The sequence below is a fragment of the Bos grunniens genome, chromosome 15 (assembly GCF_055505025.1).
Source record: "Bos grunniens cultivar Pamir isolate PY7600 chromosome 15, Bosgru_T2T1.0, whole genome shotgun sequence".
Lineage (NCBI taxonomy): Eukaryota > Metazoa > Chordata > Mammalia > Artiodactyla > Bovidae > Bos > Bos grunniens.
The window spans coordinates 18526871-18544238 of NC_141179.1; the positions used below are offsets into that span (position 1 = coordinate 18526871).

Consider the following 17368-nt stretch of genomic DNA (forward strand, 5'->3'; position numbering starts at 1 on the left):
TTGTTATGCCAATGTAAACACTATTTCTGGTTATTTTTTTTTTATGTGTTTGTTTGTTTTGGCTGCACCGTATGGTTTGTGGGATCTTAGTTCCCCAACCAAGGATCCAACCTGTGCCCCCTGAGGTTAAAGTGTGGAATCCTAACCACTGGACAGCCAGGGAATTTCCTGAACACCATTTCTGGATACTCAAGCCAACACATTAAATCGCTAATCTCAAGTGAGTGTGGTCATATCAATAAGTTCAGCCCAATCAACTCTTGAACACCATAGAATCCGCTTTCACACATCCTTCTGAGCTCCTGTCAACACAGATTGGTAAATCCTCAGAACTCTTTTGGTTAATAAATAAGTTAGCTCCTCTTGGAGTCGACCTTATACCTCTCTGTACTGTCCTGAGATATAAGTCTCATTGTGGGCTGGAGGCAATGAGGAAATGGTTCTGGGGGAATCCTAAGGAGAATCAGCACAAGTGTGTGAGGCAACTGAGCCAGGTACAGTCATTGAAAGGCCTTTATGCAGAAAAGGGCTTGTTCCCTCAAAACACGGAGGAAGAGTTTCCTTCACCAACAGGAGAGTTTGAAGGCTCAAGCTTCTCAAGCCTTATCTATGTCTGCCCAAATAAGAGGAGAGTTAAAAAGTTGGCTTAAAACTCAACATTCAGAAAACTAAGATCATGGCATCTTAGTTTATTCCCATCACTTCATGGGAAATAGACAGGGAAACAGTGGAAACAGTGTCAGACTTTATTTTTCTGGGCTCCAAAATCACTGCAGATGGTGATTGCAGCCATGAAATTAAAAGACGCTTACTCCTTGGAAGGAAAGTTATGACCAACCTAGATAGCATATTCAAAAGCAGAGACATTACTTTGCCAACAAAGGTCCGTCTAGTCAAGGCTATGGTTTTTCCAGTGGTCATGTATGGATGTGAGAGTTGGACTGTGAAGAAGGCTGAGTGCCAAAGAATTGATGCTTTTGAACTATGGTGTTGGAGAAGACTCTTGAGAGTCCCTTGGACTGCAGGGAGATCCAACCAGTCCATTCTAAAGGAGATCAGTCCTGGGTGTTCTTTAAAGGAATGATGCTAAAGCTGAAACTCCAATACTTTGGCCACCTCACATGAAGAGTTGACTCTTTGGAAAAGACTCTAATGCTGGGAGGGATTGGGGGCAGGAGGAGAAGGGGACGACAGAGGATGAGATGACTGGATGGCATCACTGACTCGATGGACATGAGTTGAATGAACTCTGGGAGTTGGTGATGGACAGGAAGGCCTGGCATGCTGCAATTCATGGGATCACAGAGTCAGACACGGCTGAGCAACTGAACTAAACTGAATTGAGGTCTCATGGTCCCGCTTCTCCAATAATGCCCTTAGCTTAGTGCACAAGACCGGTTCAGTTTTTTCATTACATTGCAAGCACTGTTTGTGACCCTTTCAGTCACACCTGGATTGCCTCCAGCTCACCCTGCAACCACAGGAGATGAAGGAGTACTCCATGGAGATCTTCTGATTGCCTGAACATGTTCTTTTAACATTTTTTACAGCTTATTGAGCATAAGTGATAAATAATAAATTGTGTTTAAGCTCTACAATTTGAAGAGTTTTGAAAAGTATGTACTTGTGAATCCATCACTATAATAAAAGAAATGAATATATCCATCACCCCCAAAGTTCTTGAAGTACTTGGTATCCTTCCTGCCCCCTTTCCCCAACCCTCATCTCCAGATAACTACTGATCTGCTTTGTGCCATTCTAGATTTGTTTGTATTTTCTATGCTGCTGCTGCTGCTAAGTTGCTCCAGTCGTGTCCAACTCTGTGCAACCCCATAGACGGAAGCCCACCAGGCTCCCCCATCCCTGGGATTCTCCAGGCAAGAACACTGGAGTGGGTTGCCATTTCCTTCTATAATTTGATATAAATGAAATCATTTATGTACTCTCTCTCAACTGATTGCTTTCATTCAGCATCACCATTTTGAAATTCATCCATGTTTTTATGTATGAATAGTTCATTCCTTGTACTGCCAAGTAGTATTCCTTTGTGTAGATACATCATAATTTGTTTATCCATTGACATTTGGGTTGATGGGTTGTTTCTGGTTTGGGGCTATTACAAATAAAGCTGCTATGAACTTGTATTACCATCTTTCTGTAGACATATGTTTTATTTCTAGTGGGTAAATAACTGAGTAGAATGGTTGGATGAAATGGTAGATGTGTGTTTAACTTGTAAAATTAAAAAAAAACAACAACTGTCAAACTGTTATCCAAAGTAGGTGTACTAATTTGCATTTGTTCTGTATCCATGCCAAAAATTGCTAGGACAGAATATTTTAGCCATTCTAGTGGTTGTATAATGTTTTCTCACTACAGCTTTGGTTTGCACTTTCCTAATGACTAATGATGATTGTCATTAGTCACTTGTACTTACTTTCTATCTGCATATTCATTGGTAGTGTTCAGATCATTTGCCCATTTTAAAATTAGGTTGTCTTCTTATCACTAAATTTTGAGTTTTTTTTACATATTCTAGTTACAAGACTTTTATCATGTACATATTTTGCAAATGTTCTCTTCCTGTCTGTGACTTGCATTCGTATTTTTGCAAAAATGTCTTTAGCAGAGCAGAAGCTTTTAACATTGATGAAATGCAATTTAACACTCTTTTCTAATTCATGCCTTCTATGTCCTACTTATGAAATCTTTGCTAGAACCATAGACACTAAGGTTTCCTTGTTTGCTTACTTTTGGATAAGTACTTACTTGGTGTTAACACTCACTTTTTTAAGGTCTCATAAAGTGCTTTTTTTTTTTTTTTTTTTCAGAAAAATACATACTTTTCAGATTATTTTGCATTATAGATTATTATAAGATATTGAATATGTTCCCCTATGTTATACAGTAAATTCTTGTTACTTATCTATTTAATATATAATATTGGATGCTGGGGCTGAAACTCCAACACTTTGACCACCTCATGCAGAGTCGACTCATTGGAAAAGACCCTGATGCTGGGAGGGATTGGGGGCAGGAGGAGAAGGGGACGACAGAGGATGAGATGGCTGGATGGCATCACCGAACTCGATGCACGTGAGTTTGGGTGAACTCCGGGAGTTGGTGATGGACAGGGAGGCCTGGCATGCTGTGATTTATAGGGTCGCAAAGAGTTGGATACGACTGAGCGACTGAACTGAACTGATTGTATCTATATGAATAGTTTGTATCTGTTAATCCCATTATCCTAAGTTATCCCTCCCCACATTTTCTCCTTTGGTAATTGTAAGATTGTTTTCTATGTCTGTGAGTCTGATTCTGTTTTGTATGTAGTTTCATTTGTATTATTATTAGATTCCACATATAAGTGATATCATGTAATATTTGTCTTTTCTTTATCTGACTTACTTCACTCAGTATGATATTCTTCAGGTCTATCCATGTTGCTGCAAATGGCATTATTTTGTTCTTTCTTATGGCTAATATTCCGTTTTATATATATATATATGTATACACACATATATAGTATATATACATATACCATACAAATCAGTGGCACAGTGGTAAAGAATCTGTCAGTGCAGGAGACGCAAGAGACATGGGTTCAATCCTTGGGTTGGGAAGATCCACTGGAGTAGGAAATGGCAACCCACTCCAGTATTCTTGCCTGAAAAATTCCATGGACAGAAGAGCCTGGGAGTCTACTGTCCATGGGGTCACAAAGTGTAGGACACAACTGAGGGACTGAGCCCACACACACACATATAAATGTATACCACATCTTCTTAAACCAATCATCTATTGATGGGGACTTGGGTTGCTTCCATGTCTTGGCTATTGTAAATAGTGGTGCTATGATCGTTGGGGTACACGTATTCTTTCAAATTAGCATTTCTGTCTTTGCTGCATACATGGCCAGGAATTATGGGATTGCTGGATCATATGGTAGCTCTATTTTTAGTTTTTTAGGGAACCTTCTTACTGTTTACCATAGTAGCAGCACCAATTTACATTCCCACTAACAGTGTTAGGAGGATTCCCTTTTTAACACACTCTCTCCAGTATTGACTATTTGTAGACTTTTTGATGATTACCATCCTGATATGTGTGAAATGATACCTCACTGTGGTTTTGATTTGCATTTCTCTAATAATTAGCAATGTTGAGCATATTTTCATGTGCCCATAGGCCCTCTGTATGGCTTTGGAGAAATGCCTATATAGATCTTCTCATTTTGTGATTGGATTGTTTGTTCTTTAGATATTGAGTTGTATGCACTATAGAGTTCATTCTTATATTTAGATCTATGATATTTTTCAAATTAAGTTATATATGACGAAAGGGCTCCAGGTGGTACAGTAGTAAATAATCCACCTGCCAGGCAGGAGATGCAAGTTCGATCCCTTGGTAGGGAAGATCCCCTGGAGAAGGAAATGGCAACCCACTCCAGCATCCTTGCCTGAGAAATCCCATGGACAGAGGATATATGGGATCCTCTGTCCATGGGGTTGCAAAGAGTTGGACACAATTTAGCGACTAAACAACAATATGAGATAAAGATCAAGATTTATTTCTCTGCATTTGAGTATCCAATTTGTTGAAAAGAATATCCTTTACCAATAAAATTGCCTTGGTATATGTATTGAAACTCAACAACATGTGTTTGGGTCTATTTCTCAACTCTCTATTCTGTTCCATTGATCTGCATGTCTATCTTAAAGCCAGTACCACCACATCTTGATTATAGTAGTTTTATAATAAGTCTTAAAATGAGGTAATGTAAGTTCTCCAATTTTTTTCCAAAATTATTTTGATTATTCTAGTTCCTTTGCATTTACATGAAAGTTTTCAAGTCTACTTGTCAATACACATACACACAACCAGCTGGAATTTTTGATTATGATTACATTGACTATATACATCAATTTGGAGAGACTGATCTTAACAATATTGAGTCTTCTGATCCATGAATATCTTATAGCTCTTTGTTTAAGTCTTTAAGTTTTATGAACAGTGTTTATTACTTTTCAGTGTACAGGTCATATAGATTTTTCCTTCAATTTATGCCTAGGTATTTCATATTTGCTGATGCCACTGTAAATTTTTAATTTTGATTTCTAATTGTTTGCTGCAATACAATTGGTTTCTGTATCTTACAACCTTGATAAATTCACCTGTTAGTTCCAGTAGCTTTTTAATAGATTCCTTCAAATTCTGTATTTAGATGGTCATATCAATTTAGTTAAGGCATTCAGCTGTGTCTCTTTGCAACCCCATGAACAGCAGCACTCCAGGCTTCCCTGTCCACCACCAACTCCCCAAGCTTGCTCAGACTCATGTCCATTGAGTCGGTGATGCCATCCAACCATCTCATCCTCTGTCATCCCCTTCTCCTGCTTTCAATCTTTCCAAGCATCAGGGTCGTTTCCAATAAGTCAGTTCATTGTATCATGTGGCCACATTATTTGGAGCTTCAGCCTCAGCATCAGTCCTTCCAGTGAATATTCAGGGCTGATTTCCTTTAGGATGGACTGGTTGGATCTCCTTGCAGTCCAAGGGGCTCTCAAGAGTCTTCTCCAACACCACAGTTCAAAAAGCATCAATTCTTCTGTGCTCAGGTTTCTTTACCTTCCAACTCTCAAATCCATATACGACTACTGGAAAAACCATAGTGTTGACTAGATGACCTTTGCTGGCAAAGCAGTGCTTCTTCTTTTTAATATGCTGTCTAGGTTGGTCATAGATTTTCTTCCAAGGAGCAAGCATCTTTTAATTTCATGGCTGCAGTCACCACCTGCAGTGATTTTGGAGCCCAAGAAAAATAAAGTCTGTCACTGTTCCCATTGTTTCCCCATCTATTTGCCATGAAGTGAGGAGACCAGATACCATGATCTTAGTTTTCTGAATGTTGAGTTTTAAGCCGGCTTTTTCACTCTCCTCTTTCACTTTCCTCAAGAGGCTCTTTAGTTTTTCTTAACTTTAAGCCACAAGGGTGGTATCATCTGCATATCTGAGGTCATTGATATTTCTCCCAGCAATCTTGATTCCAGCTAGTGCTTCATCCAGCCCAGTATTTCAAATTGCCAACATCCATTGGATCATAGAAAAAGCAAGAAAATTCCAGAAAAACATCTACTTCTGCTTCATTGACTATGCTAAAGCATTTGACTGTGTGGATCACAGTCAAACTGTGGAAAATCCTTAAAGAGTTGAGAATACCAGATCACCTTACCGGCCTCCTGAGAAACCTGTATGCATGTTAGGAAGCAAAAGTTAGAAGTGGACATGGAACAATGGACTGGTTCCAAATTGGGAAAGGAGTACGTCAAGTCCATATATTGTCACTCTGCTTGTTTAAGTTATATGCAGAATACATCATACGAAATGCCAGGCTGGATGAAGCATAAGTTGGAATCAAGACTGCCATGAGAAATATCACTAACCTCAGATGATCATGTCAACTGTAAATAAAGATTATTTTAGTTCTTCTTTTCCAATCTCAGTGTCTCTCCCACCACTTCACCCTGCCACCCTTATTGCACTAACGAGGACATCCAGTGCAATGTTGTGAAGAAGTAGTGAGTGCAGACATCTTTGTTTCTGATCTTAGAGAGAAAGCATTCAGCCACTCACCATTAAGTATCATGTTGGCTGCAGGCTTTTCATAGATGATCTTCATCAAGTTGAGGAGGCTCTCATCTATTCTTAATTTGCCAAGAATTTTAATTACAAATGTTAGCTAGACTTTTGTAAATACTTTTTCTTCATCTTTTTGAGATCATCATATCCAGTTTTCTTTTTTAAGAAATTTGGTGAATTGCATTGATTGATTTCCAAATGTCAAACCAATCTTGTATTCCAAGGATAAACTCCATTTGTTTATAATATTACTTATTATCATGTTCATGAGAGAATATTGGTTTGTTATTTTTTGTAGTTTTCCCCCCTCATAAACCTTGAGTAGTTTTTTATCAGATAACACTAGTCTCATAGAAAATGATATAAATTTTCCTGTAAGTACTATTTAGCTGCATTCCCCCAGTTTTAGTATGTTGTCTTTTCATTTTTTGTTAAACCAAAAATATTTTCAAGTTTCTTTTGTGACTTCTTTGACTTATGGATTATTTGAAGATATGCTGTTTAATATCCAAGTATTTGGAGGTTTTCCAGAAATCAAGAAATGTTTCTGTTATTTTACTCTGTTTTAAATAATTTTTAATTTCATCATGATTAGAAAACTTCCTTTGTATGATTTTAATTCTTTTAAATTTGTAGGTATTTATTTCATGGCCCAGATATGGTGTATTTTGGTGAAGGCTTTTCATGTGCACTTGAAAAGAATTTGTTTTCTTTGGTTGAGTTCAGTGCTCTATAAATGCCAATTATGTCAAGTTGGTTGGTCGTGTTACTCCAACCTTCTATGCTGCTGCTGCTGCTAAGTTGCTTCAGTCGTGTCGGACTCTGTGCAACCCCAGAGATGGCAGCCCACCAGGCTTCCCCATCCCTGGGATTCTCCAGGCAAGAACACTGGAGTGGGTTGCCATTTCCTTCTCCAATGCATGAAAGTGAAAAGTGAAAGTGAAGTCGCTCAGTCGTGTCCTACTCTTAGCTACCCCATGGACTGCAGCCTACCAGGCTCCTTGGTCCATGGGATTTACTGTCCACTTTAAGCAAACTTTCTCTGGTTGTGGCCAGCAGGGGCTACTCTTTGTTGCAGTGTGTGGGCTTCTCATTGCTGTGGCTTTGCTTGTTGTGGAGCACAGGTTCTGGGTACACAGGCTTCAGTAGTTGCAGCTCACAGGCTCAACATGTGACCTGCATGCTCTAGAATGCAGACTCAGTAGTTATGGCACATGGGCTTAGTTGCATCATGGCATGTGGAATCTTTCTGGATGAGGGATTGAACTTGTGTCTCTTGCATTGGTAGGCATTTCTTATCCACTACACCACCAGGGAAGTCCAGTAATTATGTAATGTTTGATGAAGTTTTTCAATATAAGAGAAAAGGAGTATAATTGTGGAATCAGATACTTAAGTATAACTTGATTGGCAACATCAATGTTAGCTCATTACTTTGCAGTATAAAAATGTTCAGTTCAGTCGCTCAGTCGTGTCTGACTCTTTGAGACCCCATGAACCACAGCACGCCAGGCCTCCCTGTCCATCACCAACTCCCGGAGTTCACTCAAACTCACATCCATCAAGTCGGTGATGCCATCCAGCCATCTCATCCTCTGTCGTCCCCTTTTCCTCCTGCCCCCAATCCCTCCCAGCATCAGAGTCTTTTCCAATGAGTCAACTCTTCGCATGAGGTGACCAAAGTACTGGAGTTTCAGCTTTAGCATCATTCCTTCCAAAGAACACCCAGGGCTGATCTCCTTCAGAATGGACTGGCTGGATCTCCTTGCAGTCCAAGGGACTCTCAAGAGTCTTCTCCAACACCACAGTTCAAAAGCATCAATTCTTCGGTGCTCAGCTTTCTTCACAGTCCAACTCTCGCATCCATACATGACCACTGGAAAAACCATAGCCTTGACTAGACGGACCTTTGTTGGCAAAGTAACGTCTCTGCTTTTGAATATGCTATCTAGGTTGGTCATAACTTTCCTTCCAAGGAGTAAGCGTCTTTTAATTTCATGGCTGCAGTCACCATCTGCAGTAATTTTGGAGCCCAAAAAGATAAAGTCTGATACTGTTTCCACTGGTTCCCCATCTATTTCCCATGAAGTGATGGGACCAGATGCCATGATCTTTGTTTTCTGAATGTTGAGCTTTAAGCCAACTTTTTCACTCTTCTCTTTCACTTTCATCAAGAGGCTTTTTAGTTCCTCTTCACTTTCTGCCATAAGGATGGTGTCATCTGCATATCTGAGGTTATTGATATTTCTTCTGGCAATCTTGATTCCAGCTTGTGCTTCTTCCAGCCCAATGTTTCTCATGATGTACTCTGCATATAAGTTAAACAAGCAGGGTGACAATATACAGCCTTGACGTACTCCTGTTCCTATTTGGAACCAGTCTGTTGTTCCATGTCCAGTTCTAACTGTTGCTTCTTGACCTGCATTCTCAAGAGGCAGGTCAGGTGGTCTGGTATTCCCATCTCTTTCAGAATTTTCCACAGTTTATTGTGATCCACACAGTCAAAGGCTTTGGCATAGTCAATAAAGCAGAAATAGATGTTTTTCTGGAACTCTCTTGCTTTTTCCATGATCCAGTGGATGTTGGCAATTTGATCTCTGGTTCCTCTGCCTTTTCTAAAACCAGCTTGAACATCTGGAAGTTCACGGTTCACATATTGCTGAAGCCTGGCTTGGAGAATTTTGAGCATAACTTTACTAGTGTGTGAGATGAGTGCAATTGTGCAGTAGTTTGAGCATTCTTTGGCATTGCCTTTCTTTGGGATTGGAATGAAAACTGACCTTTTCCAGTCCTGTGGCCACTGCTGAGTTTTCCAAATTTGCTGGCATATTGAGTGCAGCACTTTCACAGCATCATCTTTCAGGATTTGAAATAGCTCAACTGGAATGCCATCACCTCCACTACCTTTGTTCGTAGTGATGCTTTCTAAGGCCCACTTGACTTCACATTCCAGGATGTCTGGCTCTAGGTGAGTGATCACACCATCATGATCATCTTGGTCGTGAAGATTTTTTTTGTACAGTTCTTCTGTGTATTCTTGCCATCTCTTCTTAATATCTTCTGTTTCTGTTAGGTCCATACCATTTCTGTCCTTTATCGAGCCCATCTTTGCATGAAATGTTCCCTTGGTAGCTCTAATTTTTTTTGAAAAGATCTCTAGTCTTTCCCATTCTGTTGTTTTCCTCTATTTCTTTGCCTTGATCGCTGAGGATGGCTTTCTTATCTCTTCTTGCTATTCTTTGGAACTCTGCATTCAGATGCTTATATCTTTCCCTTTCTCCTTTGCTTTTTGCTTCTCTTCTTTTCACAGCTATTCGTAAGGCCTCCCCAGACAGCCATTTTGCTTTTTTGCATTTCTTTTCCATGGAGATGGTCTTGATCCCTGTCTCCTGTACAATGTCATGAACCTCAGTCCATAGTTCATCAGGCACTCTATCTATCAGATCTAGTCACTTAAATCTATTTCTCACTTTCACTGTATAATCAAAAGGGATTTGATTTAGGTCATACCTGAATGGTCTAGTGGTTTTCCCTACTTTCTTCAATTTTAGTCTGAATAAAAATGTAATACCTATCATTTAAAAAATTGTGGTACAACCAACATAAACTTTATCATCTTAACTATTTATCTTGACTATTTTCAAGTGTGTGGTTCATTAGTTGGTTAATTACTTTTTAAAGAGGTTTAAGTAGTAAGAAGAAAATTCTGTACATTTACTTAACACAGTTACCATTTTTGGTGTTCTTCATTCCTGTATGTATCTAGATTTTTACTTAGAATCACTTTTCTTCTTCAGCTTTTATCTATCTGAAAAGGTTTCCTACCTTTTTGTTTTATTTTTTTAAATTAATTAATTTATTTTATTTGAAGACTAGTTACTTTACAATATTGTAGTGGTTTTTGCCCTACATTTGACATGAATCAGCCATGGGTGTTTTGCTGAGTTGGCTGATATTATTTTTTCTTCTCAGGGGTCTGTTTTCCTGCTTCTTTGAATGTGTGGCAATTGATTACTACATGGTAGACATTGTTAATTTATATGATTTTGAGTACTAAAGTTTTTTTTTATTCCTTTAAATATCTGGGGAGTTTGTTCTTGTATGTATGTGGTGTGTGCTCAGTTGCTCAGTCATGTTTGACTCTCTGCATCTCCCCGGACTGTAGCCCACCAAGCTCCTCTGTCTGTGGGATGTCCCAGGCAAGAATACTGGAGTGGGTTGCCATTCCCTTTTCCACTGTTCTTATATACTGTCAAGTAAACTTGGATATGATTTGATTCCTTTGAGACTTGCTTTTAATATTTGTTAGATAGGTCCAGAATGCCTTTTAGTGTAATCCTTACATGTCAGTTTCTTTAGGGGACAAAAAAAGGTTGAGAATGGTATAGAGTAAGTCTAGAAGGTACCAAAGTCACTTCAGTCGTGTCCAACTATTTATGACCCCAAGGACTGTAGTCTGCCAGGCTCTTCCGTCCAAGGATTTTCTGGAAGAATACTGGAGTGGGTTGCCATTTGCTTTTCTAGGGGATCTTCCTAACCCAGGGACTGAATCTGGTTCTCCCTCATTGCAGGCAGACTCTTTACCATCTGAGCCACCAGGGAATGCCTATGCCTGGTGAATAGGTCATATTAATCTCACATATAAAAGTAAATGCTGATTTTCATCTCATGTGGCAAAAGATTGTGATTTCCTTGAGGTCAAAGAAAATTTGTCTTTTTCCACTTATATCTTAGATATTAACAGTCTCTAGCAAGCATTTATTAAATATTTGCTTTCATTGTATTTTTAAAAAATAACTGTAATCTTTCATCTTATTTTTAAAATAACGTGATTATTTTTACTAGTGATAGCAATTTTTGAAAATATATACTTCTTTAATAATTCTAAGTATAGGGAGAATGGCATTGAAACATGTATAATATCATGTATGAAACGAGTCGCCAGTCCAGGTTCGTTGCACGATACTGGATGCTTGGAGCTGGTGCACTGGGACGAGGGAGGGTATGGGGAGGGAGGAGGGAGGAGGGTTCAGGATGGGGAACACAGGTATACCTGTGGTGGATTCATTTCGATATTTGGCAAAACTAATACAATATTGTAAAGTTTAAAAATAAAATAAAATTTAAAAAATAAAAAATAAATTTCCAGGAAAAAAAAATAAATCAAGAGAATAATTAAAAAAAAATAATTCTAAGTATTTCATCAACCTACATTTGCTGCATCCATTGTATTTTTCTAATTTTTCTTTTCTTTTCCATATCTTGCCTTCTCTTCAGTTTGGAGAAATGGAATTCACTTTCCTTTTTGTTTCCCACCATCACATTTTCAGTAGGCCTCCAAAACTATTGAGAAATGAAAAATGAATACACAAAATATTAAATTACTGATTGTGAGGTTATCTGACTATAAACAAGAACTATATTCTACCTTGGAACATACCAAGGTAGAAATAGAGGAGAGGATAGACCCTTTTAAGATATTTCTAATTAAGTGAATAGCACATTGAGCCTTAAGAGACACATGCCATAGAAAAACTAAAGAGAATTAGTGTACTGAGGTAGTATTTAATAAGTATTTGTTGAATGAATAAGTGAATAGACATATTCTAGGAGTGTTTTAGTTTCTCATAAGAACAGAGCTGACCAGTAGGTGCTACTGACTTTTGAAGACTCTAATCTTCAGTACTTTGGCCACCTAATGGGAAGAGCCAACTCACTGGAAAAGAAAAGACGCTGATGCTGGGAAAGATTGAGGGCTAGAGGAGAAGAGAATGACAGAGGATGAGATGGTCAGGTGGCATCACTGACTCAATGGACATGAGTTTGAGCAAACTCAGGGAGACAGTGAAGGACAGGGAAGCCTAGTGTGCTGCAGTTCATGGGGTCACAAAGAGTCAGACACAACTTAGCAACTGAACAGTAACAACAAATCCTCAAGGAATATGGGCACCCTCCAAGAATACAGAAGTCTCACCATTGTATCTTAAGACTTCGTGATTTCCCCATATGATGCTTATACTAGCTGGTTGCTTGTTTTCTTATTTCCAGTTCATTCCTCCTCCCTCACCACATACACATTAAATAACAAAGAGGACAGTTTATCCCCCACAACACTCTGAATTTGCCTATTAAAGCACTGTACTGAAATGTCCTGTTTACTTGACTCTCTCCTTAATTAAAAGGCAAACTACTTCAGTGGAGGAATATTTTTATTTACCATTGCTTATTAAGCATCTAGTAAAATGCCATATATCTGACTGGTATGCAATAAAATTTGTTGACTGAATGAATGAATTCACACTTTGATCATTTTTCATACTTAGTATATCCAATATACCACATTCTACAATTTGTATATCAGAGATTGAGGGATTTGAATGAAGATACTTGAGCCATATAAACAAACATCCAGAACTATACAACCAGATAATGTTAACTTTTAAAATATAAGTTAACAAATATCCTTGGATAAAAAATATTTCCACAAAAAGGAGATTAAACAAACATGTCTATAGAAAAATTCTCAAATCATATATATGCATTAGAAACCATGTATATTTTAAATCATTCTGTTTAGTTCATATAAATACATGTTATATTTTTCAACACCATGAAAACCCAAGTGATTTCCCACTAGGGTCTGCTGTTACAAGCTCTGTACAAAAAATGGGATATTACTCTCAAGAACACCCACTTCTTGTCCAGGGATTAATTACAGTCAGTAACATCTTCAGATTTGCTTTATTATAAAGATGGGTAATTTCTGAGTGCCAGAGAGTATCTAAAGATGGTCTAGACTCAAAGCTGATTATTAAAAGCAGAAGTAGATGTTAAAAAAAAAAAGATATACTAAAAAAAAGATATATTGCTGAATCTTGAAGTATACTAGTTGCCCCAGAGTAGTTAAGCAAATTTTATCAGTTAAATTAGTAGAATTTATTATTTTAAAAAAATCTGAAAATTAACTTTCAGAAAGACAGATAGGTTTCTAAGCATATAACATAAAAAATTATTAATATTTATCTGTTCTTACTGTTTCACAAACAGGCCTCCAGCCATTGTTCTCTATACGACGATACCAGCCACTGTAATCCTCTTCCTGAAGATCATCACTTTTAATATGAGATGTATGTTTTGCTGGAAGTTTTGTGTAGTCTCTAGGGCTATTAGCACACAGATCTTCAATATGTCTGTGAGTGAAAATTTTATAGTATATTTCAGGTGGAAATTTAACCTGTAGATGGAAAAGTTAAAAGAACCATATCAATTTAATTAGGAAAATGGCCTATGTTTTTTAAAATTACATCTTTTAAATTTCATATAAATGTGCTTTAATACTACTAAATAAGAATGTATTCATACTTACACCACCTAACCTGAATCGTACATTAATACCAGCAGCAGCATCTAGAAGTTCTGCCTGTAAAAAAAAATTAGTCTTCAACATTCTATATATATCTGTTCATAATTTCTCACTCTATTATATTAAATAGCTACTGAATATTGATTACTTATGAAATAGATGAAGTGAATAAACCTCAAATAATTAATTTTAAATGAGAAAGTATCAGAATTTATTTTTTTATAGATACTCAATAAGTAAAACAATTTACATGATAACTGGGAAAATGATACCAAACTATGTTTCCTTTCTATGTAATGTAAAAGTTTAAGTGCCAGGTGATTTATAGTCATAAAACACAAGAGTTTTTTTTCACACGCCTCAAATATATTTTCATATTAAATATTATCTTCTAGGTTGGGAAGATCCCCTGGAGAAGGAAAAGGCTACCATTCCAGTATTCTGGCCTGGAGAATTCCATGGACGGTACAAGCCATGGGGTCACAAAGAGTCAGACTCAACTGAGCGACTTTCACTTTCACTCTAGGTAGATTCAGAGAAAAAAATGTGACTAGTGAATCTGAGTTTAATACCAGCTGACCTTTCCTAGCTAGCTTTTGATTTTAAATCAAAAATCCATGTTTAAATTTTGTAAGAATTGTATATAATTGGTCTTCTAAAATTTAGTGCCCCACATCAAATGGAAAATAGAGAAAAAAAATCTTGGTCCCCAACCTGTCTCCTGATTATATTAAGTTAGATGAGAAAACAGATGTTATCTTAAATTGTTCAACCTGAAATACAACATTAGTTTTGCATAATTTTCTAACTAAAAAATTAAATACATGCACACACACATGTTCCCTGATTTATGACTGGTTTGACTTACAATTTTTCATCTTTATGATGGGTGTAAAAGTGATACACATGCAGTAGAAACCATACTACTAATTTTGAATTTTGATCTTTTTCCAGGTTAGTGATACACTGTATGATACTCACTCTGTCCTGTGATGCTGGACAGCAGCAGTGAGAGAGATAGAGTATACAAAATACTAACATCAGAAATGAAAGACGGGCCATTACTACTGATTCCATGGACACTAAAAGGATAATGAACAAATATGAACAACTCTATGCCCCAAAATTTGATAACCTAAACTAAATGGATTGATTCCTTGAAAGACACAACCTATCAAAACTCACATAAGGAGAAATAGACAATCTGAATAGATCAATATCTATTAAAGATATTGAATCAATAATTAACCTTTCAAAGTAGAAAACACCATGCCTATATGAGTTCATGGGTGAATTCAACCAAACATTTAAGGAAGACAGGGTGGTGGAAATCACCCAAGCTGAACAGAGAAAACAGAAAAAAAATTTAAATAAGGATAGCTTAGGAGACCTCTGGGACAACATGAAGCATACTCACATTTGCATTATAGGGATCCCAGAAGGAGATGAAGGAGAGAAATTGGCAGAGAATTTATTTAAAGTAATAGGTAAAAAATTTCCCTAACCTGGGGAAAGAAATAGACATCAAGTTTCAGGAAGCATGGACAGTCCAAAATAAGATAAACTCTAAGAGGTCCACTACAAGACACATTTTAATTAAAATAGCAAAAATTAAGGATAAAAGGGAACCTTAAAAGCAGAAAGGGAAAAATAACTAGTTACACGAAAGGGATTGCCCATAAAACTACCAGCTGACTGTTCAGCAGAAACTCTGTAGGCCAGAAGGGTGTGGCACAATATATTCAAAGTGATAAAAGGAAAAAATCTATAACCAAGATTATTCCACCTGGCAATGCTATCATTCAAATTTGAAGTAGATACAGAGGTTTACAGGCAAGCAAAAGCTAAAGGGGTTTGGCATCATGAAACCAACTTTACAATAAACGTTAGAAAGACTCCTCTAAGGAAAAACTAGAAACATAAAAACTATGAAAGAAATATAAAAATTATGAAAGGAAAAATCTAATTCTTAAAGACAAATGCATAGTAAAGGTAGTAGATCAACTACTACTAGGTAGTAGGGAGGATAAAAGGCAAAAGTGGCAAAATATCTAAATTAACAATAAGGAGTTAAGGGATGTAAAAAAAAAAAAAAGCTGTAAAACATATCAAAAACATTAAACATAAGGGAGTAACAAGTACAAATTCAGGGTTGTTAAAATGCTTTCAAACTTAAGAGATCTTTAAATTTATGTGTGTGTGTGTGTGTGTGTGTGTGTGTGTAGACACACATGCACATCTCATGGTAATCACAAGCCAAAAACTTGTAATAGATACACAAACAAAAAAGGAGAAAGGAACCCAAAATAACATAAAGATAGCCATTAAATCACAAGGGATTAGAGCAAAAGAAGAAAGGAACAAAAAAGAACTATAAAAACAATCAGAAAATAATTAACAAATGGTAATAACAACATGCTGCTGCTGCTACTAAGTCGCTTCAGTCGTGTCTGACTCTGTACGACCCCATAGACGGCAGCCCACCAGGCTCCCCCGTCCCTGGGATTCTCCAGGCAAGAACACTGGAGTGGGTTGCCATTTCCTTCTCCAATGCATGAAAGGGAAAAGTGAAAGTGAAGTCGCTCAGTCGTGTCCAACTCTTCACGACCCCATGGTCTGCAGCCTACCAGGCTCCTCTGTCCATGGGATTTTCCAGGCAAGAGTACTGGAGTGGGGTGCCATTGCCTTCTCCAATTAACAACATACTTATGAGTAATTACTTTAAATGCAAATAGACTAAATGCTTCAATCAAAAGACATAGGATGGCAGATACAAAATGGATACAAAACAGGACTCTACAATAGATCTACTTAAGATCTAGAGACACATCCAGACTGAAAGAGAGGGGATGGAAAAAGGTATTCTGTGCAATGGAAATCAAAAGAAAGTCAGGTAGGAATACTTATATCAGACTCAGTTCAGTTCAGTTCAGTCGCTCAGTCATGTCCGACTCTTTACTAAATAGACCTTAAAACAAAGACTGCATCAAGAGACAAAGAAGGACAATGCATAAGGATAAAAAGGATCCATTCAAAAAGAACATAAAACAATTTTAAATATAAATGCACTCAAAACAGGAACACCTAAGTATATAAAGCAAACATTAATGGATATAAAGAGAGCCATGGACTTTAACACTCCATTTTCAAGAATGGACAGATCATTCAGACAGAAGATCAGTTAAAAAACACTGACCTTAAAGAGCTCTCTTTTTCTCTTGATGTGTCTGGATAATGTGTCATCAGTTTAGTGTTTTTCAAAGTACCACCTCTTAGTTTCATTAATCTTTCCTGTTTTTATTTTTGGTTTCTATTTCACTAATTTCTGCTCTGATCTTCATGATTTCATTCCTTCTATTAATTTTG

General features: G+C 37.3%; 1 protein-coding gene across 1 annotated transcript in view; it reads right to left on the minus strand.

Moving 5' to 3' along the window:
- The window catches only part of C15H11orf65 (chromosome 15 C11orf65 homolog), a 72432-nt gene that overhangs the window by 21598 nt on the left and 33466 nt on the right, over positions 1-17368 (minus strand). The window contains exons 3-5 of the mRNA XM_086339081.1: positions 14006-14059; positions 13673-13873; positions 11852-11982 (exon numbers count right to left, since the gene is read on the minus strand). Of these exons, the coding sequence (XP_086195207.1) occupies positions 11852-11982; positions 13673-13873; positions 14006-14059 (386 nt within the window). The remainder of the gene's footprint in view (positions 1-11851; positions 11983-13672; positions 13874-14005; positions 14060-17368) is intronic.